The sequence below is a fragment of the Bombina bombina genome, chromosome 2 (genome assembly GCF_027579735.1).
Source record: "Bombina bombina isolate aBomBom1 chromosome 2, aBomBom1.pri, whole genome shotgun sequence".
In the NCBI taxonomy this organism is placed as follows: domain Eukaryota; kingdom Metazoa; phylum Chordata; class Amphibia; order Anura; family Bombinatoridae; genus Bombina; species Bombina bombina.
Window position 1 is genome coordinate 824,173,657 of NC_069500.1, and position 27,434 is coordinate 824,201,090.

General features: G+C 37.6%; 1 protein-coding gene across 1 annotated transcript in view; it reads right to left on the minus strand.

The window, feature by feature from the left end:
• LOC128647319 (phospholipid-transporting ATPase IC-like) overlaps nt 1-27,434 on the minus strand; it is a 304,249-nt gene that overhangs the window by 15,003 nt on the left and 261,812 nt on the right. The window contains exon 23 of the mRNA XM_053700103.1: nt 23,044-23,280. Within this exon, the coding sequence (XP_053556078.1) occupies nt 23,044-23,280 (237 nt within the window). The remainder of the gene's footprint in view (nt 1-23,043; nt 23,281-27,434) is intronic.

The window sequence follows — 27,434 nt, forward strand, 5'->3', positions numbered from 1 at the left end:
AGTAGGCAATTTGGTAAAATCGCTGATATAATAATAATAATAAAATCTTACAGTATGGAAAGTGATCATACACGGTGGCGTATTATGAGGAGAGATTTTGAATTGGCTTCATAGGCAAACCATCGGAAGTGTGGAATAAATTCATACAAAAGCAATAATAGATACTGGGGCCTATTTATCAAGCTCCGCATGGAGCTTGATGTCCCGTGTTTCTGGCGAGCCTAAAGGCTCGCCAGAAACACAAGTTATGTGTACAAGGTTGGAGACATCTTATGGAGCAGGGTAGAGAGTTCCAGAGGACAGGAGCAGCACGTGAGAAGTCTTGGAGGTGGGAGTGGGACATAGAGATAACAGGAGTAGAGACGTAGGTCAGAGGTTGATCGAAGCAGACGGGATGGGGAATATATGGAGATGAGAGAGGAAATATAGTTGGGAGATAGACTGTTGAGTGCTTTGCAAGTTAGGGTTAATACTTTAAATTGTATTCTGGAGTGTATGGGGAGCCAGTGTAGAGACTGGCAGAGTGGAGCAGCTGATGTAGATCGGTGACTTAGGTGGATGAGTCTAGATGATGCATTCATTATAGATTGGAGGGAGGCAGTGTTTTGGAAGGCCATTTAGAAGTAGATTGAAATAGTCAATGCGTGACAAAATGAGGGAATAAATCAGTATTTTTGTTGATTTTTTAAAAAGCATAGTTGTGAAAAACATACATGTTGGGATCAAGAGTGGTGGTGTTTGTAAATAGGGTTGCCACTTGCCAGCTCTTGTCCACAAAAATACAATTTGTAGGTGACTGGTCAAATGATGGGAGACCTCTCAATGTGTCAGCCCTGTGAATGCACCAATATGGCACCATTTATTCTGCTAATCTAATAGCAAGGGTGGTTATAGCAGCAAATCTTGTTCAAAGTGTACAATGTGTGTTACTTACAGATTTAGCCAGAGCAGGGGCCGTGAGTCTGGACCAGGAGTGATAGAATATTGAAGGCATGATGCTGACGATCACACTAATCAGGATAATCAGCCAGATATATCCACTTCTGAGAGAGCTGACCATGACATCTGTGACAAGAATACAAAATGAATACAGAACTTGCTTTGGCATAGTCTTTTTCTATAATTAATCTAAAAATATTATAAGGATTATTGCTCAGAAGCAATTAGTAAGCAGACATATCAGTATACTTCACTGTACAATAAAACAGACAGACAAGAACTATGGGACTGTCCTTCCCATTGCATTACCTATTGCCCCCAAGTGTAGCGCACATGCACACAAACTGCATGTAATTTGGCAGACAATGCTTATAAATGCAGCAAGTAACGGTTAATACCCACAATGCACAGGGGTTTGTCTATAGCCACCTCCCCTTACCCATTTAAGAATGCAAATAATACTGACAGGAGAAGCACGAGAACATGAAGTTTGTTCTCTTGACCCACATGTGGATCAAGACAAGATGCAGATATTTAATAAGGGATATGACTGGGGAATAGGGTTGCCACCTCAGCCATGTTTTCCTGGACACTTATGAGTTACACATGCTGCAGGGTGTGCAGGGAGGAACATGTATTGTATTTCTGGACAGCACTATTCATACTCCTCCCTGTACACCCTGCAGCATGTGTAACTTATAAGTGTTCTGTATTTTAAGGGACAGGTGGCAACCCTACTGGGGAATAACATTCAGTGTGCAAAGGATCCAGAGATTGGCCTAATCTAAAAAGGCATCCCACTTACACTGCATTTTAGTAGCATTGTCTGTTGGTTTCCAGTGTGGGTGGAGTGTTGCTGCTATGGTTAAAGGGACATAAAACCCAACTATTTACTTTTATGATTCAGATAGAACATGCAATTTAAAACAACTGTCTAATTTACTTTGTTTATCTAAGTTGCTTAGTTCTCTTGGTATCCTTTGTTGAAAAGCATACATAGGTAAGCTCAGCAGCTGGGAGCTAGCTGCTGATTGGTGTCTACACTTATATGTTTCTTGTGATTGGTTTATTGATGTGTTCAGCTAGCTCACAGTAGTGCATTGCTGCTCCTTCAAGAAAGGATACCAAGAGAATGAAGCAAAGATGCTAATAGAAGTAAATTGTATAGTTGTTTACAAATGCATGCTCTATCTGAATCCTGAAAGAAACATTTTGGGTTTTTATAAATGCTACTCATGAAAAGCAAGTGCACTGTTTTTTCCTTCTACAATGAGACTCATCTACAGTATCTGTGCTCTCGGAAAACCACAGATGCAAGAAAACATACTAAGGTATGGCTCGGGAGTGTGCATGTGTATTAAGCACATATGGCGGCAGTGTATGCTCTCATGAAAAGGAGTTTGCTTCAATAACTGATACCAATAGGAGCAAGTAAATTTGATCACAGAGGTAAATTGGAGCTTTTTGATTGTATGCTGAATAATGAAAGTTGTATTCTGACTTGCATTCCCCTTTACAGTGGTTTCTTCAGTGATTAATTAACAGTCTACTGCATGGAGTGCTGCTTAATAAATTAACAAAATAAAATAAAAAATAGACATATAAAGTATGTAAATGTATGTTTTTCAAAATGCTCCTATCAATACAATTTCATTCATGAAGTATGTGAAAAAAAATAATCTGTTACTAAATGAGTATATTGGAAGGTCAGTCTAAGCTGTTCTCTAATCTTTATCTTATAAAATGGAAGATCATATAGGGCAGACATATAGGGCTGTCAACTGTACTCCACAAAAATACTGTAGAATTTGTTAGGTGACCTCCCAAACACTCCAACTCTTAATCCCACCATTTATATTTTTCAGAACCAGGCAGCCGGTTTACCCTTAGGCTGTCTATAACATGCAAATCAATAATTGTACCTTTTTGGTTGCCAGACATACATGTAAACAGTAGTCACTTGACCACCCATGTCCCTTACTTCTTAAGACTTTAAAAAAAATGGACATTTAAATGACCAGTATTTTTGTGACGATTTTGCTAGACAGCCTGCTAAAATACTTGACTGTCCAGTTGAATACTGTACACCTGAAAATCCTATATACATCTCAAAGTTGCATTTGATTGATTGAGCCATAAAGGTCAGTCATTCTATTGAGAGGTGTTGTCAGTTTCATAGTACACTTGACTTAGAAACTAAGGCCTAGATTTGGAGTTTGGCGGTAGCCGTGAAAACCAGCGTTAGAGGCTCCTAACGCTGGTTTTAGGCTACCGCCGGTATTTGGAGTCAGTCAGGAAAGGGTCTAACGCTCACTTTTCAGCCGCGACTTTTCCATACCGCAGATCCCCTTACGTCAATTGCGTATCCTATCTTTTCAATGGGATCTTTCTAACTCCGGTATTTAGAGTCGTTTCTGAAGTGAGCGTTAGAATCTAACGACAAAACTCCAGCCGCAGAAAAAAGTCAGTAGTTAAGAGCTTTCTGGGCTAACGCCGGTTTATAAAGCTCTTAACTACTGTGCTCTAAAGTACACTAACACCCATAAACTACCTATGTACCCCTAAACCGAGGTCCCCCCACATCGCCGCCACTCGATTAAATTTTTTTTAACCCCTAATCTGCCGACCGCCAACTACGTTATACTTATGTACCCCTAATCTGCTGCCCCTAACACCGCCGACCCCTATATTATATTTATTAACCCCTAACCTGCCCCCCACAACGTCGCAGCCAGCTACCTACAATAATTAACCCCTAATCTGCCGACCGCAAAGAGCTGCCACCTACATTATAGCTATGTACCCCTAATCTGCTGCCCTAACACGCCGACCCCTATATTATATTTATTAACCCCTAATCTGCCCCCTCAACGTCGCCTCCACCTGCCTACACTTATTAACCCCTAATCTGCCGAGCGGATCTCACCGCTACTATAATAAAGTTATTAACCCCTAATCCGCCTCACTCCCGCCTCAATAACCCTATAATAAATAGTATTAACCCCTAATCTGCCCTCCCTAACATCGCCGACACCTAACTTCAAACATTAACCCCTAATCTGCCGAGCAAATCTCGCCGCTATTCTAATAAATGTATTAACCCCTAAAGCTAAGTCTAACCCTAACACTAACACCCCCTATGTTAAATATAATTTAAATCTAACGAAATAAATTAACTCTTATTAAAATTATTCCTATTTAAACTAAATACTTACCTGTAAAATAAACCCTAATATAGCTACAATATAAATTATAATTATATTATAGCTATTTTAGGATTTATATTTATTTTACAGGTAACTTTGTATTTATTTTAACCAGGTACAATAGCTATTAAATAGTTAAGAACTATTAATAGCTACCTAGTTAAAATAATTACAAAATTACCTGTAAAATAAATCCTAACCTAAGTTACAATTAAACCTAACACTACACTATCAATAAATAAATTAAATAAAATACCTACAATTACCTACAATTAAACCTAACACTACACTATCAATAAATTAATTAAATACAATATCTACAAATAAATACAATGAAATAAACTAACTAAAGTACAAAAAATAAAAAAGAACTAAGTTACAAAAAATAAAAAAATATTTACAAACATAAGAAAAATATTACAAAATTTTAAACTAATTACACCTACTCTAAGCCCCCTAATAAAATAACAAAGCCCCCCAAAATAAAAAATGCCCTACCCTATTCTAAATTACAAAAGTTCAAAGCTCTTTTACCTTACCAGCCCTGAACAGGGCCCTTTGCGGGGCATGCCCCAAGAAATTCAGCTCTTTTCCTGTAAAAAAACACATACAATACCCCCCCAACATTACAACCCACCACCCACATACCCCTAATCTAACCCAAACCCCCCTTAAATAAACCTAACACTAAGCCCCTGAAGATCTTCCTACCTTGTCTTCACCTCACCGGGTATCACCGATCCGTCCTGGCTCCGATATCTTCATCTAAGCCCAAGCAGATCTTCATCTAAGCCCAATCAGATTGAGCTCGCATTCTATTGGCTGATCGGAACAGCCAATAGAATGCGAGCTCAATCTGATTGGCTGATTGATCAGCCAATCGGATTGAACTTGATTCTGATTGGCTGATTCCATCAGCCAATCAGAATTTTCCTACCTTAATTCCGATTGGCTGATAGAATCTATCAGCCAATCGGAATTCGAGGGACGCCATCTTGGATGACGTCCCTTAAAGGAACCGTCATTCGTCGGGAAGTCGTCGTCGGAAGAGGATGGGTCCGCGGTGGAGGTCTTCAGATGGAGCCGGTCCTCATCGGATGAAGATAGAAGATGCCGCTTGGAAGAAGATGGTTGCCGGTCCGGATCTACTCTTCTTCCCGGATAGGATGAAGACTTTGGAGCCTCTTCTGGACTTCTTCAGCCGTCGGATGATGATGTCTAGCCCCCGCTTGGGTTGGATGAAGATATCGGAGCCAGGACGGATCGTGTGATACCCGGTGAGGTGAAGACAAGGTAGGAAGATCTTCAGGGGCTTAGTGTTAGGTTTATTTAAGGGGGGTTTGGGTTAGATTAGGGGTATGTGGGTGGTGGGTTGTAATGTTGGGGGGGGTATTGTATGTGTTTTTTTACAGGAAAAAGAGCTGAATTTCTTGGGGCATGCCCCGCAAAGGGCCCTGTTCAGGGCTGGTAAGGTAAAAGAGCTTTGAACTTTAGTAATTTAGAATAGGGTAGGGCATTTTTTATTTTGGGGGGCTTTGTTATTTTATTAGGGGGCTTAGAGTAGGTGTAATTAGTTTAAAATTGTAATATTTTTCTTATGTTTGTAAATATTTTTTTATTTTTTGTAACTTAGTTCTTTTTTATTTTTTGTACTTTAGTTAGTTTATTTCATTGTAGTTATTTGTAGGTATTGTATTTAATTAATTTATTGATAGTGTAGTGTTAGGTTTAATTGTAGGTAATTGTAGGTATTTTATTTAATGAATTTATTGATAGTGTAGTGTTAGGTTTAATTGTAACTTAGGTTAGGATTTATTTTACAGGTAATTTTGTAATTATTTTAACTATTTTAGCTATTAAATAGTTCTTAACTATTTAATAGCTATTGTACCTGGTTAAAATAAATACAAAGTTACCTGTAAAATAAATATTAATCCTAAAATAGCTAATATAATTATAATTTATATTGTAGCTATATTAGGATTTATTTTACAGGTAAGTATTTAGCTTTAAATAGGAATAATTATTTAATAAGAGTTAATTAATTTCGTTAGATTTAAATTATATTTAAGTTAGGGGGTGTTAGTGTTAGGGTTAGACTTAGCTTTAGGGGTTAATACATTTATTAGAATAGCGGTGAGCTCCAGTCAGCAGATTAGGGGTTAATGTTTGAAGTTAGGTGTCGGCGATGTTAGGGAGGGCAGATTAATACTATTTATTATAGGGTTAGTGAGGCGGATTAGGGGTTAATAACTTTATTATAATAGCGGTGCGGTCCGTCAGCAGATTAGGGGTTAATAAGTGTAGGCAGGTGGAGGCGACGTTGTGGGGGCAGATTAGGGGTTAATAAATATAATATAGGGGTCGGCGGTGTTAGGGCAGCAGATTAGGGGTACATAGGGATAATGTAAGTAGCGGCGGTTTACGGAGCGGCAGATTAGGGGTTAATAATAATATGCAGGGGTCAGCGATAGCGGGGGCGGCAGAATAGGGGTTAATAAGTGTAAGGTTAGGGGTGTTTAGACTCGGGGTACATGTTAGAGTGTTAGGTGCAGACGTAGGAAGTGTTTCCCATAGCAAACAATGGGGCTGCGTTAGGAGCTGAACGCGGCTTTTTTGCAGGCGTTAGGTTTTTTTCAGCTCAAACAGCCCCATTGTTTTCTATGGGGGAATCGTGCACGAGCACGTTTTTGAGGCTGGGCTTCCGTAAGCAACTCTGGTATCGAGAGTTGAAGTTGCGTTAAATATGCTCTACGCTCCTTTTTTGGAGCCTAACGCAGCCATTCTGTGGACTCTCAATACCAGAGTTATTTAAAAGGTGCGGCCAGAAAAAAGCCAGCGTTAGCTACGCGGGTCGTTACCGACAAAACTCTAAATCTAGCCATAAGAGTAACGTTTAATAAATAGAAAAAATGTATTTATGTAAGAACTTACCTGATAAATTAATTTCTTTCATGGTAGTTAGAGTCTACGAACTTGTTACTGATGGGATATACATTCCTACCAGAAGGGGGCAAAGTTTTCCAAACCTCAATTGCCTATAAATACACTTCCCACCTCACTCATACCTCAGTTTAACGTATAGCAAATTTAGTGAGGTCTATAAGGAGTAAAAGCATAAAAAAAGGAACAGGATAAATAATGTGCTTTATACAAAAAAAAAATCACAACCCAAAAAAATGGGTGGGTCTCATGGACTCTCACCACCATGAAAGAAACTAATTTATCAGGTATTCTTCTTAAATAAATTATGTTTTCTTTCATATAGGTGGTGAGAGTCCACAAGCCAGTTGATGTGGAAGTCCACGAGTAACTATAGAGGGAGGGATAAAATAAAATTAAATCCGAAAAAATAATTAAGTTTTCTTAAAAATTCAAAAAACTTAAATCATAGGCATTAGAATCAAACCGAGACAGCTGCCTGAAGAACCTTTCTACCAAAAGCTGCTTCTGAAGAAGCAAAAACATCAAAATGGTAAAATTTAGTAAATGTATGCAAAGAAGACCAAGTGGCTGTTTTGATCAACTGAAGCTTCATTCTTGAAAGCCCAAGATGTGGCAACTGATCTTGTAGAATGAGCTGTAATTCTCTTAGGTGGAGACTGCCCCGCCGCCAAATAAGCTTTATGAATCAGAAGTTTCAACCAAGATGCCAAAGAAATGGAAGAGGCTTTCTGACTTTTTCTGGAACAAGAAAAAATAACAGACTAGAAGTCTATCTGAAATCTTAAGGAGCCTCAACATAATATTTCAAAACTCTTACCACCTCCAAAGAATGTAAAGCCCTTTCAAGAGCATTCTTAGGATTAGGACACAAGGAAGGAACAATAATTTCTCTATTAATGCTGTTAGAATTCACAAATTTATGCAAAAATGTAAACGAAGTTCGCAAAACAGCTTTTTCTTGATGGAAAATCAGATAAGGAGACTCGCAAGAGAGGGAAGACAATTCAGAATCTCTTCTAGCAGAAGAGAAAGCAAAGAGAAATAACACTTTCCAAGAAAGTAGTTTAATGAACAAAGAATGCATAGGCTCAAAAGGAGGAGCATGCAAAGTCTTTAATAGCAAATTTAGACTCCAAGGAGGAGAGATAGCTTTAATAAAAGGTTTAATATGAGTCAAAGCCTGTAAGAAACAGTGACTATCAGGAAGAGTAGCAATCTTTATGTGAAATAAAACAGAAAGAGCAGAGAGATTTGTCCTTTCAAAGTATTGACAGACAAAGCTTTATCTAAACCATCCTGAAGAAACTGTAGAATCCTAGGAATTCTAAAAGAATGCCAAGAATAATCATGAGTGGAACACCATGAAATATAGGTTTTCCAAACCTTGTGATATATTTTCCTTGAAACAGGCTTATGAGCCTGTATCATAATGTTAATCACAGAGTCAGAGAAATCTCTATGACTAAGGACTAAGGCCTCTATGCATGAAGCCGTCTACTTAGCTGCATTCGCCGGCCCAATACGCTCGCCTAAGCTCGCCTACCATCGCCACCGCGGACCTGAATACGTTCGCCAAAGTTATCAAAAAAGCTGTCAAGAAGCCACGCACCAAGTACGGAGCGATGAGCAGCAAACTGTTGTTAACTAACAGTCATCAATCTCGCTGCTCATGGGCTTCTTCGCAGCTTTTTTGATAGCCTGTCACTAAGCACCCACACTAAAATATACTGTTTTACCCCCTAAACCGCCACTCCTGGAGCGCCCGCACCTAAATAAAGTTATTACCCCCTAAACCGCCGCTCCTGTACCCCGCCGTAACTATAATAAATGTATTAACCCCTAAACCGCCGCTCCCGGACCCGCCGCAACCTACATCATACCTATTAACCCCTATCCTGCCCCCACTACACCGCCGCCACCTATATTCAAGTTATTAATCCCTATCCTGTGGATCCCGGACCCCGCCGCAAATAAATAATTTTTTAACCCCTAAACCGCCGCCCGGAGCCCACCGCCACCTATATTAAAGTTATTAACCCCTATCCTGCCCCCACTACACCGCCGCAACCTACATTACACTCATTAACCCCTAAACCTCCGCTCCCGGACCCCGCCGCCACCTATATTAAACTTATTAACCCCTAAACCTAAGTCTAACACTAACACCCCCTAACTTAAATATTATTTTAATAAATCTAAATAAAACATACTATTATTAACTAAATTATTCCTATTTAAAACTAAATACTTGCCTGTAAGATAGATACAATATAACTAATATTACATTGTAGCTATTTTAGGATTTATATTTATTTTACAGGCAACTTTGTATTTATTTTAACTAGGTACAATAGCTATTAAATAGTTAATAACTATTTAATAGCTACCTAGTTAAAATAATTACAAAATTACCTGTAAAATAAATCCTAACCTAAGTTACAATTAAACCTAACACTACACTATCATTAAATAAATTAAATCAATTACCTACAATTACCTAAAATTAAATAAAATAAAATAAACTATAGTACAAAAAAAGTAAAAAACACTAAATTACAGAAAATAAAAAGGAATTACAAGAAGTTTAAACTAATTACACCTAATCTAAGCCTTCTAATAAAATAATAAATCTCCCCAAAATAAAAAAAATGCCCTACCCCTATTGTTGGGGGGGGGGGGTTGTATTTTTTTTCAGGTAAAAGAGCTGATTACTTTGGGGCAATGCCCCGCAAATAGCCCTTTTAAGGGCTGGTAAAAGAGCTGGTTACTTAGTAATTTAGAATAGGGTAGGACATTTTTTTATTTTGGGGGAATTTATTATTTTATTAGGGGGCTTAGATTAGGTGTAATTAGTTTAAACTTCTTGTAATTCTTTTTTATTTTCTGTAATTTAGTGGGGGGTTTGTACTATAGTTTAGTTTATTTAAGTTAATTTTAGGTAATTGTAGGTAATTGATTTAATTTATTTAATGGTAGTGTAGTGTTAGGTTTAATTGTAACTTAGGTTAGGATTTATTTTACAGGTAATTTGTAATTATTTTAACTAGGTAGCTTTTAAATAGTTATTAACTATTTAATAGCTATTGTACCTATTTAAAATAAATACAAAGTTGCCTGTAAAATAAAAATAAATCCTAAAATAGCTACAATGTAATTATTAGTTAGATTGTAGCTATCTAAGGGTTTATTTTACAGGTAAGTATTTATTTTTGAATAGGAATAATTTTGTTAATAATAGTATTTTATATTTAGATTTATTAAAATAATATTAAAGTTAGGTGGGGTGTTAGGGTTAGGGTTATACTTAGGTTTAGGGGTTAATAAGTTTAATATAGGTGGCGGTGGGGTCCGGGAGCTGAGGTTTAGGGGTTAATGAGTTTAATGTAGGTTGCGGCGGTGTAGTGGGGGGCAGGATAGGGGTTAATAACTGTAATATAGGTGGCGGCGGGGTCTGGGAGCGGCGGTTTAGGGGTTAAACTATTTAGTTGCGGCGGGTCCGGGTTCTGCAGGATAGGGGTTAATAAGTTTATGTAGGTGGCGGCGGTATAGGGGGCGGCAGATTAGAGGTTAATATGTATAATGTAGGTGGCGGCGGGGTCCAGGAGTGGAGGTTTAGGGGGTAATAAATTTATTTAGTGCGGCGGTGTAGGGGGGCAGATTAGGGGTGTTTAGACTCGGGGTACATGTTAGGGTATAGATGTTTCCCATAGGAATCAACGGGATATCGGGCAGCAGCGAACATGAGCTTTCGCTATGGTCAGACTCCCATTGATTCCTATGGGAACCACTGCCTCCAGGGCGGCGGATTGAAATCCAGGTACGCTGGCCCGGAATAGTTGCGAGCGTACCTGGTAGTAGTTTGATAACTACCAAAAGTAGTCAGATTGTGCCGAACTTGCGTTCGGAACATCTATAGTGACGTAACCATCGATCTGTGTCGGACTGAGTCCGGCGGATCGAAGCTTATGTCACTATATTCTACTTTTGCCGGGCAGTAGGGGTTGATAACTAAGGCGAATCAGCCTCGCCACAAATACGCTGCGGAATTCCAGCGTATTTGCGGTTGACGGCTTGATAACTAGAGGCCTAAGCGTTCAATTTCCATGCCTTCAAATTTAGAGATTTGAGATCCGGATGAAAAAAAAGGGCCTTGAGACATACGGACTGGTCTTAGAAGAAGTGACCAAGGTTGGGAACTGGACATTCGGACAAGGTCTGCATACCAGAACCTGTAAGGCCATGCTGGTGCTATCAGAAACACATAAGAATGTTACATTATGATCTTTGAGATCACTCTTGGAAGAAGAACCAGAGGTGGAACAATGTAAGCAGTTTGGTAAAACCATGGAACTGCTAGAACATCCATCGATTCCGCCTGAGGATCCCTGGAGAGATATATGGGAAGTTTCTTGTTTAGATAAGAGGCCATCATATCTATGTCTGGAAGATCCTACATCTGCACAATCTGATAGAACACATCTGGATGGAGAGACCACTCCTTGGATGTAGTAGATTCTGATTGCTGAGATAATCTGCTTCCTAATTGTCTACACCTGGTATATGAATCACAGTGATTAGACAAGAGTTGAATTCTGCCCAAGAAAGTATTATAGATTCTTCTTTCATTGCTAGGGGACTGCAAGTCCCCCCTTGTTGATTGATATATGCCACTGTTGTGACATTGTCTGTTTAAAACCGAATAATAGAGGTCAAGCCTGAAGAGCTCTGAAAATAGTACAGAGTTATTGATTGGTAACCTCGCCTCTCGAGGATTCCAAACTCCTTGTGCTGTTAGAGACCCCCAAACAGCTCTCCAACCTATGAGACTTGCATCTGTTGTGATCACAGTTCAGGTAGGATGAACAAAGGAGGCCCCTTGAACAATAAGGTGATGGTTTAAACACCAAATCATAGAGAGTTGAGTGTTGGGATTTAAGTATATCAGTTGTGGTATCTGAATATAATCCCTGCACCATAGGTGCAACATGCAAAGCTGCAGAGGTCTCCTATGAAAACAAGCAAAAGGGATTGCGTCCGATACTGCAATCATGAGACCTAAAACTTCTATGCACATAGCCACTGAATGATAGAGAATGAAGGTTTAGACAAGCCAATCTCAAACGTCTCTTTTCTGTGAGGGATAGAGTTGTGGACACTGAATCTATCTGTAAAGCTAAAAAGGTGACCTTTGTCTGAGGAATCAAGAAACTATTTGGTAAATTGATCCTCCAAGTCCATGTCTTTGAAGAAACAACAGAAGATGTTTTGTGTGAGATTCTGCTAAATGAAAAGATTGAGCTAGTACCAAGATATTGTCCAAATAAGGAAACTCTGCTATACCCTGATCTCCAATTACAGATAGAAGGGTACCTAGAACTTTTGAGAATATTCTTGGTGCTGTTGCAAGGCCAAAACAGAAGAGCGACAAATTTGTAATGCTTGTTTAGAAAAGAGAATCTCAGAAATCAAAGTGATCTGGATGAATCAAAATGTGAAGGTAAGCGTCCTGTAAGTCTATTGTGAGCATGAAGTGACCTTGCTGAACAAAAGGCAGAATAGTCCTTATAGTCACCATCTTGAAAGTTGGGACTCTTACAAAATGATTTAAAGTTTTCAGATTCAAAATTGTTTTCCTTCTTTAGTACGATGAATAGATTTGAATAAAAACCCAATTCTTGTTCCTGCTGTGGAACTGGGACAATTACCGCTGAAAATTTTAGATCTGAAACACATTTTAGAAAGGCTTGAGCTTTTACTGGGTTTTTTGGTATATGGGTAAGAAAGAATCTTCCCAAGGGAGGTCATATTCTGAATCCTATCTAATGCCCCAGAGAAATTATTTTCTAAATCCACTGATTTTGGACAGAGTCTGTCCAAACTCTTTGAAATAGCTTTCGTTTGCCCCCTAACAGAAGAACAGGCCTGAGAGTTGCACCTTCATGTAGGTTTAGGGGCAGGATTTGGTTTCTTATAAGGCTTGAATTTATTCCAATTCGGAGATGGTCTCCAATTAGAGCCAGAGGCCTTAGGGGAAGGAGTGGTTTTCTGTTCTCTATTCTGACGAAAGGAACGATAATGATTGGGAGCTTTAAATTTACCCTTAGATTTCTTGTCTTGGGGCAGAAAAACTCCCTTACCCCCAGTAACAGTGGAAATAATAGAATCCAATTGTGAACCAAAAAGATTTTTTACCTTGAAAAGAGATAATAATCTAATTTTAGACACCATGGGCCAATTTAACAAAGTCTAGCAGCCATGATATGCTGCAGCGTATCATGTCCACCAGACATGGCTGAATGCGGACAGCATACGCTGTCGGCATTCAGCATTGCACAAGCAGTTCTAGTGAACTGCTTGTGCAATGCCACCCCCTGCAGATTCACGGCCAATCAACCGCTAGCAGGGGGTTTCAATGAACCCAATCATATTTGATCGGGTTGATGGATGTACGCCGCTCAGAGGTGGCGGATCGATTTAAGGAGCAGCGGTCTTAAGACCGCTGCTTCTTAACTTCCGTTTATGGCAAGCCTAAAGGATTGCATGGAAACAGGGTGAGTTGGCCCCATTCGGGGCATAGTAAATCAACCTCCATGTCAGCATTCCAAGATTTAAGCCATAAAGCTATTCTAGTTAGAATGGCTAAAGACATGGATTTGACATTGAGCTTCATAACATCAAATATAGCATCACAAATAAAATGATTTGCACGTTGAAGTAAAACAATAATGTTAGGTAATTCAGAATCTGAAGACAACTGCTGTGCTAAACTGTCCAACCAAAAAGTAGAAGTAGCAGCAATGTCACCCATAGATATAACAGGTCTAAGAATGTAGCCAGTATGTAAATATGCCCTTCTTAGATAAGATTCAAGCTTCCTATCTAAAGGATTCTTAAAAGAAGTACTGTCTTCCATAGGAATAGTAGTACATTTTGGCAAGAGTGGAAATTGCCCCATCAACTTTAGGAACGGTTTCCCAAAGTTCTAAATTGGCTAGAGGTAAAGGATACAATTTCTTAAACCTAGAAGAAGGGTTAAAAGAGGTACCAGGCTTAGAAGATTCTTTAGCAATCACATTAGAGATAGCGTCAGGAATAGGAAATACTTCAGGAGTAATTACAGTAGTCTTAAATACAGAATTTAGACGCTTACTAGCTTTATTATCAGGAGGTTTAGAATCTTCAATACCCAAGGTAAACAAAAATGTATTTAAGAAAGAACGAATATATTCTATCTTAAATAAAAAAGATTTGTCTATATCAGTCTCTGATGTGGCGTCCTCTGAATCAGAGGAAACCCCATCAGTAGAGGATACATGAGTATGCTGAAGGTCAGAACTTAATTCACTAGGTCTTGGAAAATGTTGAAAAACTCTATAGCTGCAGCAATACAATCTTTCATTTCTGCAGGAATGCTATGTACATTAGACCAAGATGGAATAACAGTGGGTGCATTTGTACTCAGATATATTATCAGAATTTAACAAATTGTCAAAACAAAGGCCACATAATTGAGCTGAAGTATTTAGATCAGCTTTTTTACCACAAACACACTTAGCTTTGGTAGATACGTGTTCAGGCAGCTCCAATCCTATGGTAACATCAGAGGCAAAAAAGCTAAATTTGAAAAAATAAATTAATTCTGCAAATTTATATCTATGCTCCTATACAGTATATGATATATATAAGAGGTTTTAGAGAATGGAAACAGAGCAAATATTTATAACAAATAAAAATAAAATAATGCTGCATGAAAACTCTAAACATTTTCTGAGAGCACTGAATGAGCTGGGGGGCGGAGCTCATAACGGCAAATTTGGCGAGAAATTTTGGTGCCAAATAAACGTGCGAAATTATAACGTCATAAATAGCATCATCACATGCACGTTTGCTCTTGTTGAAAGGCCAAATGAAGAAAAAAAGGTAAGAATTTAGTTTGTATATACATAAAAACGAAATGTACCTAAATAAAGCCTAATGGATACTACTATTATACTGCATAAAAATGTGATCATCAACATTCCATGAGACTAACATAATACGTAGCATCACAATTTCAAAATAAATTACTAGCTCCAAAAAAAAACCTTGATGTTTCACAGATTCTACCAACCTTGACAAATATTTAGCCACCAAAATAAAGTCGCTAAAAAAGAGCACTGAATTACTGACTCAAGGCATGTATACAAACAATATATAGCAACTTTACTTAAAAAGTGCCCAATCCATAGCTGAGAGTGTCTTATATAATAAAGTATATACAGTACTTGCCTTTAAGACACCCATCCACATATAGCAGACAGCCAAACCAGTACTGAAACATATCAGCAGAGGTAATGGTACAAGAGTATATTGTGGATCTATAAAGGAAGGCAGCAGATGAATCCCTGCAACCGAGTTACAGAGAGCCTTATGAAAAGCTTTCCCATAGGCGAAAACATAGTATCATCAGGCAATACTCCCTTCACATCCCTCAGACAAACACTGCACTTAGAGAGGAACTGAGCTTCAATATGCTTAGAAGCGCCTTTCACAGAAGAAATTAAACACATCATGCTTCACCACCTCCTAAGGAGGCAATGTTTGTAAAAACTGAGGTATGAGTGAGGTGGGAGGTGTATTTATAGGCATTTGAGGTTTTGGAAACTTTGCCCCCTCCTGGTAGGAATGTATATCCCATCAGTAACTAGCTCCTGAAATAAATAATTATTTTGAGATACTTGATACGAACATGTAATTTGCCTCATCAACTATATCTTTAAAAATAAAAACATAGTAAATTTGATATTTGAATAATACCCATAAATCCAAAATTTGATTGGCTTGTAAAAAATGCAGCTGGCATCTGAGTTAAATATGTAATCAGAAAGTAAAACATCAGTGACAGTCCAATAGCCAGGAATGAAAATACCGTCCAAGTGGAATACTGCATGACAACCTGTTGAAAAAAACAACCTTTGTGAGATAGACTATTGTCATTGTCATGCTCAGTTTAAAGCAAGCATTAGATTTGTGGAAGAGCTGTGTATTGCTTGTGAGAAGAGGTCACAATTAAGTCCAGCAACTTAAATGTTTTTACACTGCAAAATCAAATTGTAGAACTCATTGCCCAAGGAGGCAGTGAATGCCAATACCTTAGATCATTTTAAAAATGGCTTAGATACATTTCTGGCTAAAGGGCAGGCACTAGATTTGCAAGAGGAGATGACATCCAATATTAAGGGCTGATGAAAAAAAAGCTTGGCAGCATAGAGAGAAATCACAGAAAATCGTGGGAGGTTTTTTTTGTTGAGAATTATATATTGTTATGTAGGTATCTGCTTAAGATAAAATTAGTTTCTTTTTTTTTTTAAATACTTTAAGGGACCACTAAGCACTGATAACAGCTTTAGATTATCAGGCCCTCAGATACTAGGCACACAATTTATTTAAGTCCCATTTCTATAGTATATGAAGAAAACTAATTTAAAAAAAATTAAGCCTAAAAATAATTTAAAGTAAACATTTTAACTGGCAATTTAGAAAACGTATATATATTGTAAATACTGTAAAATTAAATCCATTGAAGTAAGTGTGTTTGTTTAAAAAAATAACAACTTTCATCAAGTTTTGCTTTTAACTGTCATAAATCTGGTTGGAAAGTTTAGCATAGAGTGAATAATGACATTTAACTGTAACTAAACAGGTACCACATAATTGAATAAGCCTATATTAAAAAAAATTACTTTACAAGCTTTTCACAATATATAATTTATAAAAATTATATCATACATATAATAGGAAACTATTTAAACATGCTAACAATATTTTTGAATGGAAAAAAAAGTTAAGATTATTTAAGTTTATTTTAAATAGATATGTGCATGGCGAAAAAATTTGGTTCGGTATTTTTCGAATTTCGGTTCAGATCGATTCGAATTCGGAAAATTTTGAATCGATTCGGTTCGGATTCGTTTCGGATTCATTCGGATTCGATTAAATTCGGCTGGATTCGGTTCGGTTTGGTTCAGTTCGGAAATTCGGAATTTCGGTAAGTGTTAGGTGGGATTAGACTAGTATTATGTACTGTATATTAGGTGTAACCCATAGCAGAGTGATATAACCTAATATACTGTACAATACTAGTGTAATCCATGGCCATCCGAATTTACCGAATAAATCCAAACTAATTCGGACTTATTCGGTAAATTCGGCAGTATTTTAATTCGGAAATTCGGTTCGATACGAATCTCCGAATTTTCCGAATTTTGCGAATTTCCGAATCAATCCGAAACAAATTGCACATATCTAATTTTAAATGTGAAGCCAACAGAAAGTGCATCTAGGTCTTAAAAGGATATTTAACACCACTTTCATTATTGTAAAAACTGTGCTTTGTCACACATTTGCTAGAGAGATCAAAAGCTAATTCTGTAAACTGCATATGCTGCAATACAATAACTGGTTTAAGAAATTTGCAGCACTTTGAAAACCTAGGTTACAGATTTTACTATTTGGTCTCCCTAGAAACCATAGGACAAAGTACAGGTTTTACACCTAAGCAAGAGATATTTAACATTTCTGTACAATTAAACACTGCCTTATTAATAGACACTAACACAAGTCACAAGCAAAAAAACAACAAAAAAAACTGTCCCTTTAATTGTATGGAATATACAGAGGATTTCTGCTAGTTTGCTGAAATTACAAGACAGAGTGACTTGTATAAAAACTAATTTCTATTTTAAAATAAGCCAATTCGTTGAGAGTTTAATGAATAAATACCAACCTCCAAACAATTTAAAACAAAGTCACAAGAGTTTGCAGTCAACGTCTTACCTCATTGAGGGAATTGGGCCAGTATTCAAGCTTATGAAATAAATAACACTAAGATATGGTTTTCTTAAATCAGTTATTTCAGATTTATCCTTAGGGTATGGTATTGCAAACAAATAATAAAGAACCACAATAGTATGTATATTGGGGTATATAGTACAATATAATTAGATGTAATAATAGAACTGATACAGAGGTACCTGCTCCATAGCATTTACAATCTAGGTGAGTGGGACAAAGGTGTAGGCGTTGTTCCACTGAGCTAGCAGAATGGTTATAGGTTGGGGATGACTAACATTTGGGAGGCATTTCTGAATAGACAGATTTAATAAGAGAGCTTGAAACTTTGAAATGTGGGAGACAATGTCAGAGAACAAAGAAAAAGTTTCCACAAGGTAGGTGCAACACAAGAGAAGTCTTCGAGAGAGAGGTTGTGGTAATGGAGGAGGATAGACAAAGGTCATAGGTAGCACCAAGAAGATGGTTAGGGGGATATCTGGAGATTTGTGAAAATATAAAAAGGTGGAAAACTGTTTTAGCTCAATAAGTTAGTGTAAGTATTCTGCATTTGATTCAGTAGGGTATAGGGAGCCAGTGCAGACATTGAAAAGAGGAACAAATTATGCTGATTTCAGAGTTAGGTGAATTATTCTGGCAGCAGCATTCATGATTGCTTGGAAAGAGGACAAATAGAAGTTAGGATGGCCACTGAGAAGAATGCTGAAATAATTAATGTAAGAGAGGATAAGCGATTTAATTCATATTTCAGTGGTGTCTTGGTGAGGAAAGGATGAATTTGAGAGACGTTGTGTAGATACAAAGACAGGATTTGAAGAGGGTTTGGATATGGTGTGTGAAGGATGGTGCTGAGAAGAGTTTAAATAGGAGACAGTGGACCTGGGTAGAAATTGGTGAATACAAAGTAGTCTACTATGATTAAAAAATCAGGTGTGGGAAGTTTAGAGCATGGGTCACCACCTTCACTCTAATTGGTTAATTTAATTCTGCTCACCATTTAGATTTGTTATTAACCAGGTTGTGTTATTACAGAGCTGTCTGGTATATCTTCCGCTGTTTGCAATAATAATTTTGCGCATACTGGATACATTTAAAAAATGTATGTGCTTGCTTGCTTGAGCAAGGCACCCTGCCAAAATGCGTTGCTCTAATTTTGCCCTTTTGGGGCTTCCGTAGTTTGTTCACCCTAATCATAGTCGCAGTATTGACTGAGAGATCCGAAGTTACGGGAGTTTCATAACACGAACCGGACTGCTGTATACCAAACGTAGGACTGCACTATTTAGAGGAGTTTTCTAGCGAGAACTTCCTTACAATATATGGTGTAAGTAACTATTTGCACGTACGTTTTTAATTATATTTATACTTATTTTTATTTGCAGCCAGATACTACATATATTTAGTTTTTTAGTGCCACAGAAATAGACCTTTGTGTTTTATTACACATATTGTCCTATTTGTTTTCTGCCATCTTTTAGGAGGGATCCTTTTATCTGTGGTTTTATTTTAGTATCTAGTTCAGCGCAGTGAATCTCAAATTCTGTTCTGTTCCGCAGAAAAGCTTGTACCATTTTGTTGCAGGAAATTATTGTAACAAACAGTGGACTACTGCCTCACAAGTAGGGATGGGCGAATGTGTTTACAGGGAGTGCAGAATTATTAGGCAAATGAGTATTTTGACCACATCATCCTCTTTATGCATGTTGTCTTACTCCAAGCTGTATAGGCTCGAAAGCCTACTACCAATTAAGCATATTAGGTGATGTGCATGTCTGTAATGAGAAGGGGTGTGGTCTAATGACATCAACACCCTATATTAGGTGTGCATAATTATTAGGCAACTTCCTTTCCTTTGGCAAAATGGGTCAAACGAAGGACTTGAAAGGCTCAGAAAAGTAAAAAATAGTGAGATATCTTGCAGAGGGATGCAGCACTCTTAAAATTGCAAAGCTTCTGAAGCATGATCATCGAACAATCAAGCGTTTCATTCAAAATAGTCAACAGGGTCGCAAGAAGCGTGTGGAAAAACCAAGGCGCAAAATAACTGCCCATGAACTGAGAAAAGTCAAGCGTGCAGCGGCCAAGATGCCACTTGCCACCAGTTTGGCCATATTTCAGAGCTGCAACATCACTGGAGTGCCCAAAAGCACAAGGTGTGCAATACTCAGAGACATGGCCAAGGTAAGAAAGGCTGAAAGACAACCACCACTGAACAAGACACACAAGCTGAAACGTCAAGACTGGGCCAAGAAATATCTCAAGACTGATTTTTCTAAGGTTTTATGGACTGATGAAATGAGAGTGAGTCTTGATGGGCCAGATGGATGGGCCCATGGCTGGATTGGTAAAGGGCAGAGAGCTCCAGTCCGACTCAGACGCCAGCAAGGTGGAGGTGGAGTACTGGTTTGGGCTAGTATCATCAAAGATGAGCTTGTGGGGCCTTTTCGGGTTGAGGAAGGAGTCAAGCTCAACTCCCAGTCCTACTGCCAGTTTCTGGAAGACACCTTCTTCAAGCAGTGGTACAGGAAGAAGTCTGCATCCTTCAAGAAAAACATGATTTTCATGCAGGACAATGCTCCATCACACGCGTCCAAGTACTCCACAGCGTGGCTGGCAAGAAAGGGTATAAAAGAAGAAAATCTAATGACATGGCCTCCTTGTTCACCTGATCTGAACCCCATTGAGAACCTGAGGTCCATCATCAAATGTGAGATTTACAAGGAGGGAAAACAGTACACCTCTCTGAACAGTGTCTGGGAGGCTGTGGTTGCTGCTGCACGCAATGTTGACGGTGAACAGATCAAAACACTGACAGAATCCATGGATGGCAGGCTTTTGAGTGTCCTTGCAAAGAAAGGTGGCTATATTGGTCACTGATTTGTTTTTGTTTTGTTTTTGAATGTCAGAAATGTATATTTGTGAATGTTGAGATGTTATATTGGTTTCACTGGTAAAAATAAATAATTGAAATGGGTATATATTTGTTTTTTGTTAAGTTGCCTAATAATTATGCACAGTAATAGTCACCTGCACACACAGATATCCCCCTAAAATAGCTATAACTAAAAACAAACTAAAAACTACTTCCAAAACTATTCAGCTTTGATATTAATGAGTTTTTTGGGTTCATTGAGAACATGGTTGTTGTTCAATAATAAAATTAATCCTCAAAAATACAACTTTCCTAATAATTCTGCACTCCCTGTATATCCGAATTCGAATGTTAGAACGAATGTTATTGTAGAAATTCGATTTACATAATAGAATATTCTTAAAAATTCGATTTTCGAATGTTATTTACAGTTTTCGAATGTCACATTCAAATTTGAATGTTACATTTGAATATAACATTCAAATTCGAATATTACATTTATAAAACACAATTGTAGACTAGAAACACTATTTTGAATGTCACATTCGAATCGAATATCACATTTGAATCGAATGTCACATTTGAATTTGAATATTACATTTATAAAACACAGTATTAGACTTGAAATACTATTTCGAATGTCACATTCGAATCGAATATCACATTAGAATCGAATATCACATTTAAAACACAGTATTAGACTAGAAATACTATTTCAAATTTGAATGTGACATTCGAATTCAAATGTAGCATTCAAATTCGAATATTACATTTATTAAACACAGTTGTAGACTAGAAATACTATTTCAAATTTGAATTTCACATTCGAATTCGAATGTCACATTCGAATTCGAATATTATATTTCAAAATTGAATGAATACATAGATAAACATTCTATTATTCGAACGAATATTTTCGAATTTTATTGAAAACTTCTAAATCAAAAATTCTAAAATAGAATGTTAGAATGTTATATAAACATTTGAAATTCGATTCGAACGAACGAATGTATCAAAATTCATTTTAAATTTCGAATTTTTAGAAACATTCGCCCATCCCTACTCACAAGGGAATTTTTAATTGGGGAATGCTATTATTTAGTCACTTTTGAATGAAAGTTTACATTCCTCTTTAATTTGTTCTAGTTCAGTGTAATCCCCGGCACAATAGTGAGGTTTAAGGAGAGGGAATGTTTCTTACCATGGCAACAGTGCACCACATGATAGAACCATAGGTATATGAAATAAAATCAGGGGAGTAGGGTGCGATAAATAATATTAGGCGGCAGCATCCCTCCTCTTTTAAATGAGTCCTATTACAATACAGCTATTTTGGAGGTTTTGGCCACTCCTAAGAGGCCCTTATCACTTCCTCACAACAAAAACATATTAAAACCAAAAGACTGAGTCCTATCATTCAAATAAGTGTGTCTTCATGGCTGTAAAGGGAATCGTTGTATTGTTGGTGTCAGGGTTTATAGATCCTTGTCTCTCTGAGCGTATAAAATATTACAGGTATTTATGAAAATGAGAAAACAAGTTGAGTGAAAAAATAGATAACATTTTATGAAATTGCATGATTAAGGGTGGGATCACGCAAAATTTTGTAACGCCATGTTTTAATATGTTCCAATAAAGTAGGGATTTTATGATAAAAGTAAAGGTGCTGTGGACATTCTATATTTTGGATTCCTATATTGAGGTAAAGAGAGACCTCTCTGCAGCGCTACCCTGATATAATGTTTGGTTCATGAGAAGGAATTTTGCTTGTGTGCTGCCTTCCCAGGACAAATGTTCCAGTTTCCAGAGCAAAACCAAAGGACTGCCCTGGCCCCTGCCCATTGCATGTGCAACCCCATATATGTCAAACTAGGGGCTCTGCCCTCTGATCTCAACCCACAAGTGCACTATCATCTCTAAGTCATGGAATGCCTCTGGGAAATGCTGAAAGGTATGCTTGTAATACTTTAGCAAAAACATACTTGAAAAGTCTTTGATATCCCTGTTTCTTATAGATTTTTGTTTGTTTTCCATGTGTTTCAATAGTTCTTTTGTGGTTTTATTGTAATCTAATTCAAATGGTTTGTCATTCATGGGCTCTTCTTATTGCGGCTATATGATGTTTATGTCTACAAATTGAGACTGCTGGAATTGGGGTTAATACGTTACAGCCCTTCCTAGAGGCTACTGAATTAAAAAACAAAAAAACAATACATACAATATATAATACCACCTCTAATTATGTCTTACCTCAGAGAGAACAGCAAAAATACAAATGATTCCCATGGTAAACACAAAAACCTGATAATCAAAAATGCCCCCAGGACCAGCAGAGTCATAAAAAGCTCCAAAAGGAATGAAGAACATCACCAGTGATGTGTAGCACCCATAAAGGACATACCAGAGCACCCTTAAGCCAATGTGTGAATCTTTCTGGGTAATGATATATAGCTCAGGATGCTGGAGGCTGCTTCTGCTGTCCATATCCTGCAGATAGAGAAAGAACAACGTTTTGTTATGTTTTGCACTCTTTTTAATGTGAATCTCTGTTCATAAGGGGATACATCAATTTTGTATTTAAGCCTCTGCAGACTGCCCCCTTAACTCAGTGCTTTTTACAGAATTGCATTTAAGCCAATCAGTGCTGACTCATAAATAACTCCATAGGGGTGAGTACAATATTACCTATATGACACACATGAACTAGCAGTGTCTTGCTGTGAAAAGCTATACAAATGCACTTAGATAAAGGCGGCCTGTAGTGGCTCAGAAACAGGACAAAAATGAGACGTTTAAAGGTTATAAAGTATATTAAAGGGCCAGTAAACCCACAAAATAATGTTATATAACATTAGCCTAGTGCCAGCTTTCTAAAGCAAAGCATTTCAGAGATATTTAGCCATGAAAATTAATTTTACAGAGCGGGTCTGTTTTTTACCTAAGCGCATCAAGCACACTGTCTAGTCACAGCGCCCCCGATTGCGCCATTAAACTGAATTTATCTCGCTCCCGCTCTGGTCTCTGGCATAGGTAAAAAACAGACCCGCTTAGGGTGTAGCTTAATATCTCTGAAATACTTTGCTTTAGAAAGCTGGCCCTAGGCTAATGTTATATAATTCTGCTCTACGTGCCAAATTATATAAAATTTGGTGGGTTTACTGGCCCTTTAAAATAACAATGTTGGTTGTCCAAAACTTTGAAATGGCTTTTAAAGGCATTATCTATCTACTTAAACAATAAACATTTTGGTGTAGACTGTCCCTTTAATGCAAAAATGACATGACCTAATTTGTTAGAGAATGTATTGTTTGCCCTATTGAAAGTCCAACTCTATGTATTTAACTTCAGCAAAGGAGTTAAACACATAATTAAAGTCACACTCAGAGCTGCAGGTGCAGCAGCTGCTGTGTTAAACACAGACAGTGATTGAAAGGGTAGTAAAACAGAGGCACAACCCTACTGCATCATGTGGGCACACGTAAAATTAACATGATTTGTTTTTCAGTACTTTGTGACAACTAAAGGGTTAAGTTTATTTTTTAACAGATGTAACAAGACAGTGGATTTTAATGGTGATAACTCTGGTTTCCAGCATTGGCCCTTTTAAATAGCCGGTTAGGGCAGCTACAGCAATGAACATTGACAAAGCCTGATTGCATACAGACTAAACGCATAGACGACTTGTCCCTCCCGGGGTCCACACCTAGGAGTCATCTTCCCTTGTTTCTGCATACGGTTTTGACGGCTAGCGTAGAGGGGAAATCGGTATGATGACCGGAGGGACCATTTTTTAACACAATTGCAAAATTGTATTTTATTTCCTGTAAGTTGCCATTTGTGTGAGCCCTTACCGTTTTATTCGGGTTGCACCTCTGTTTTATTTCTTTTCAGCGTTTACCTTTCTTCAGTGATCTTGAAAAATCCTCACTTGCACTGTGGGCTGCATCCAACTATACACAGATTATCAGTGACGGTAACAATCGTCTGGAGTGGATATCCATCAGGGGAACATTATATTGAGACTTCCATGTATCTTAATCAGTTTAACCGGCTATAATATTGAACTCACCAGAGACTTTTAGCGCCTGTACCGGTACTTTTGTATTGATTGTCTCACCAGCTGTTTCCCGTTTGTTACTAGCAGTTCTCTATGGTTCCTGAGATGGACATTAGTTATGTGTTTAACCCCTTTGTGGGGGATAAGCTCATGAAGAACTTAGTTATTATTAACTTGGATTAAATATTAATATTTAATAAAAATTGTATTATTACTTATTAATATTACATATGTATTTGTTTATGTGTATATATGTCTGTAAAAATATATATGTGTGTATATATATATATATATATATGTGTGTATATATATATATATATATATATATATGTGTGTATATATATATATTTATATATATATATATATATATATAAATATGTGTGTGTGTATATATATCTATCTATATATATCTATATATCTATATATATATATATATATATATATATATATATATATATATATATATATATATATATATATATATATATATATATTGTGACAGGAACACTTTTAACCACGGTCTTCTAGGGCACAAATGCAGCACAGGACAATCCACTGTAGTTTAAAAGGCTTTATTTTTCTCAGCAATAACAAACAGGCAGTTAATTTTCAAAAGAGGGAAATCCTTCCTCTGCAGCAAAGTTAAGTGCTTTTAAATGTGTCCCAGCACTTCACAGCATTCCACAAGTGCTTTGTAAAAATAATGTCCTTTTACAGTTCACAGGAACAAAAGTCTTTTACACAGTGTAACAAACACACACACCAGCTTCTGTAGCTGTATATCTCTCTCTCAAGGCCTAAGTGAGGCTGCTATTTAAACCCTCACAACTTCTAATTAGCCACACCTGTGATTAGCTGCTGGACAGCTTCACAGCTGTCTGGGATAATCAAATACACACTCTTTCTCCCTGGGGTTTTAACTGAAAGGAGAAATAGCATGTACAATGCTTGGTCTTAAATATCTTCCATTTATAACCAGACCTTGCTTTCTGTCACATATCCTCCCCCCCAGCTCACACCCAGTGGGTTGAGCGACCATGGACATCAATGAATGTACCCGAGACAAACCATCAGAATTGCCCTGCAAAAGACTGGCCCTGTGCTCAACAGTAAAATTGAAGGGTTGCAAGCTAAGAAACCACCTAGTAACTCTTGAATTTGTTTCCTTATTCTGACTCATCCATGTGAGAGGAGCATGATCTGTTATTAATTTAAATTTTCTTCCCAACAGATAGTACCTAAGGGTCTCTAAAGCCCACTTAATGGCAAGGCATTCTTTCTCCACTATAGAATAGTTCTTTTCCTGTGAAATAAGTTTTCTGCTTAGGAAAAGGACAGGATGCTCTTCTCCCTGACACTCCTGCGAGAGAACTGCTCCTAAACCAACATCAGAGGCATCTGTCTGTACAATAAAATCTTTAGCGAAATTGGGGGTTACCAAAACTGGATGGGCACAAAGGGCATCTTTCAACTGCTTAAAAGCTTGTTCTGCTTCTGGGGACCATTTTATCATAATTGGGGCCCTTGCTTTTGTGAGATCCGTCAAGGGTGCCGCAATTGTAGCGAAATTCGGGATAAACCTTTTATAATAACTAGTTATCCCAATAAATGCTCTTACTTGTTTTTTAGTTAGAGGCTGTGGCCAGTTCTGTATGGCCTCTATTTTTGTTGTCTGAGGTTTAACTAATCCTCTACCAATAGTATAACCCAAGTACTTAGCTTCCTGTAAACCAACAGTACATTTTGCAGGATTGGCAGTTAACCCAGCGGACCGTATTGCATCAAGTACTGCTTGAACTTTTGGAAGATGGGATTCCCAATCTGTACTATAAATTATAACATCATCCAAATATGCTGCCGCATAACGAACATGGGGTTTCAGAATTCTATCCATCATCCTCTGGAATGTTGCCGGGGCCCCATGTAAACCAAATGGCAACACTGTATACTGAAATAAGCCCTCTGGGGTTGAAAAAGCTGTCTTTTTCTTTGCTTGACTAGTGAGAGGCACCTGCCAATACCCTTTCGTTAAATCAATTGTAGTGAGATAACGTGCTTTTCCTAGCATTTCTATTAACTCATCTACTCTAGGCATTGGGTAGGTGTCAAATTTGGAAACACAATTAAGCTTACGAAAGTCATTACAGAACCTTAATGAACCATCCGGCTTTGGAACAAGCACGATTGGACTGTTCCACTCACTTTGTGATTCCTCAATTACCCCAAGCTTTAACATTTTTTCTACCTCCAGTTTAATAGCCTTTCTACGAGCCTCAGGGACCCTATAGGGTTTAAGGCAGACCTTCTTCCCTGGTTCTGTTATTATGTCATGCTTAATAACATTAGTTTTTTCCGGTACCACAGAAAATACCTCTTTGTTTCTTCTAATAAAATCCTTGACCTCTCGCTTCTTATGTACAGATAGGGTTTCTGATATATTTACCTCTGGTTCTGTGACAGGGAGTTCTGTAGGTTTTAAGGCAACTAAAACTTCCCTATCTTTCCAAGGTTTTAACAGATTTATATGATATATTTGCTCAGGTTTCCTTCTCCCTGGCTGACTTACTTTGTAATTAACATCACC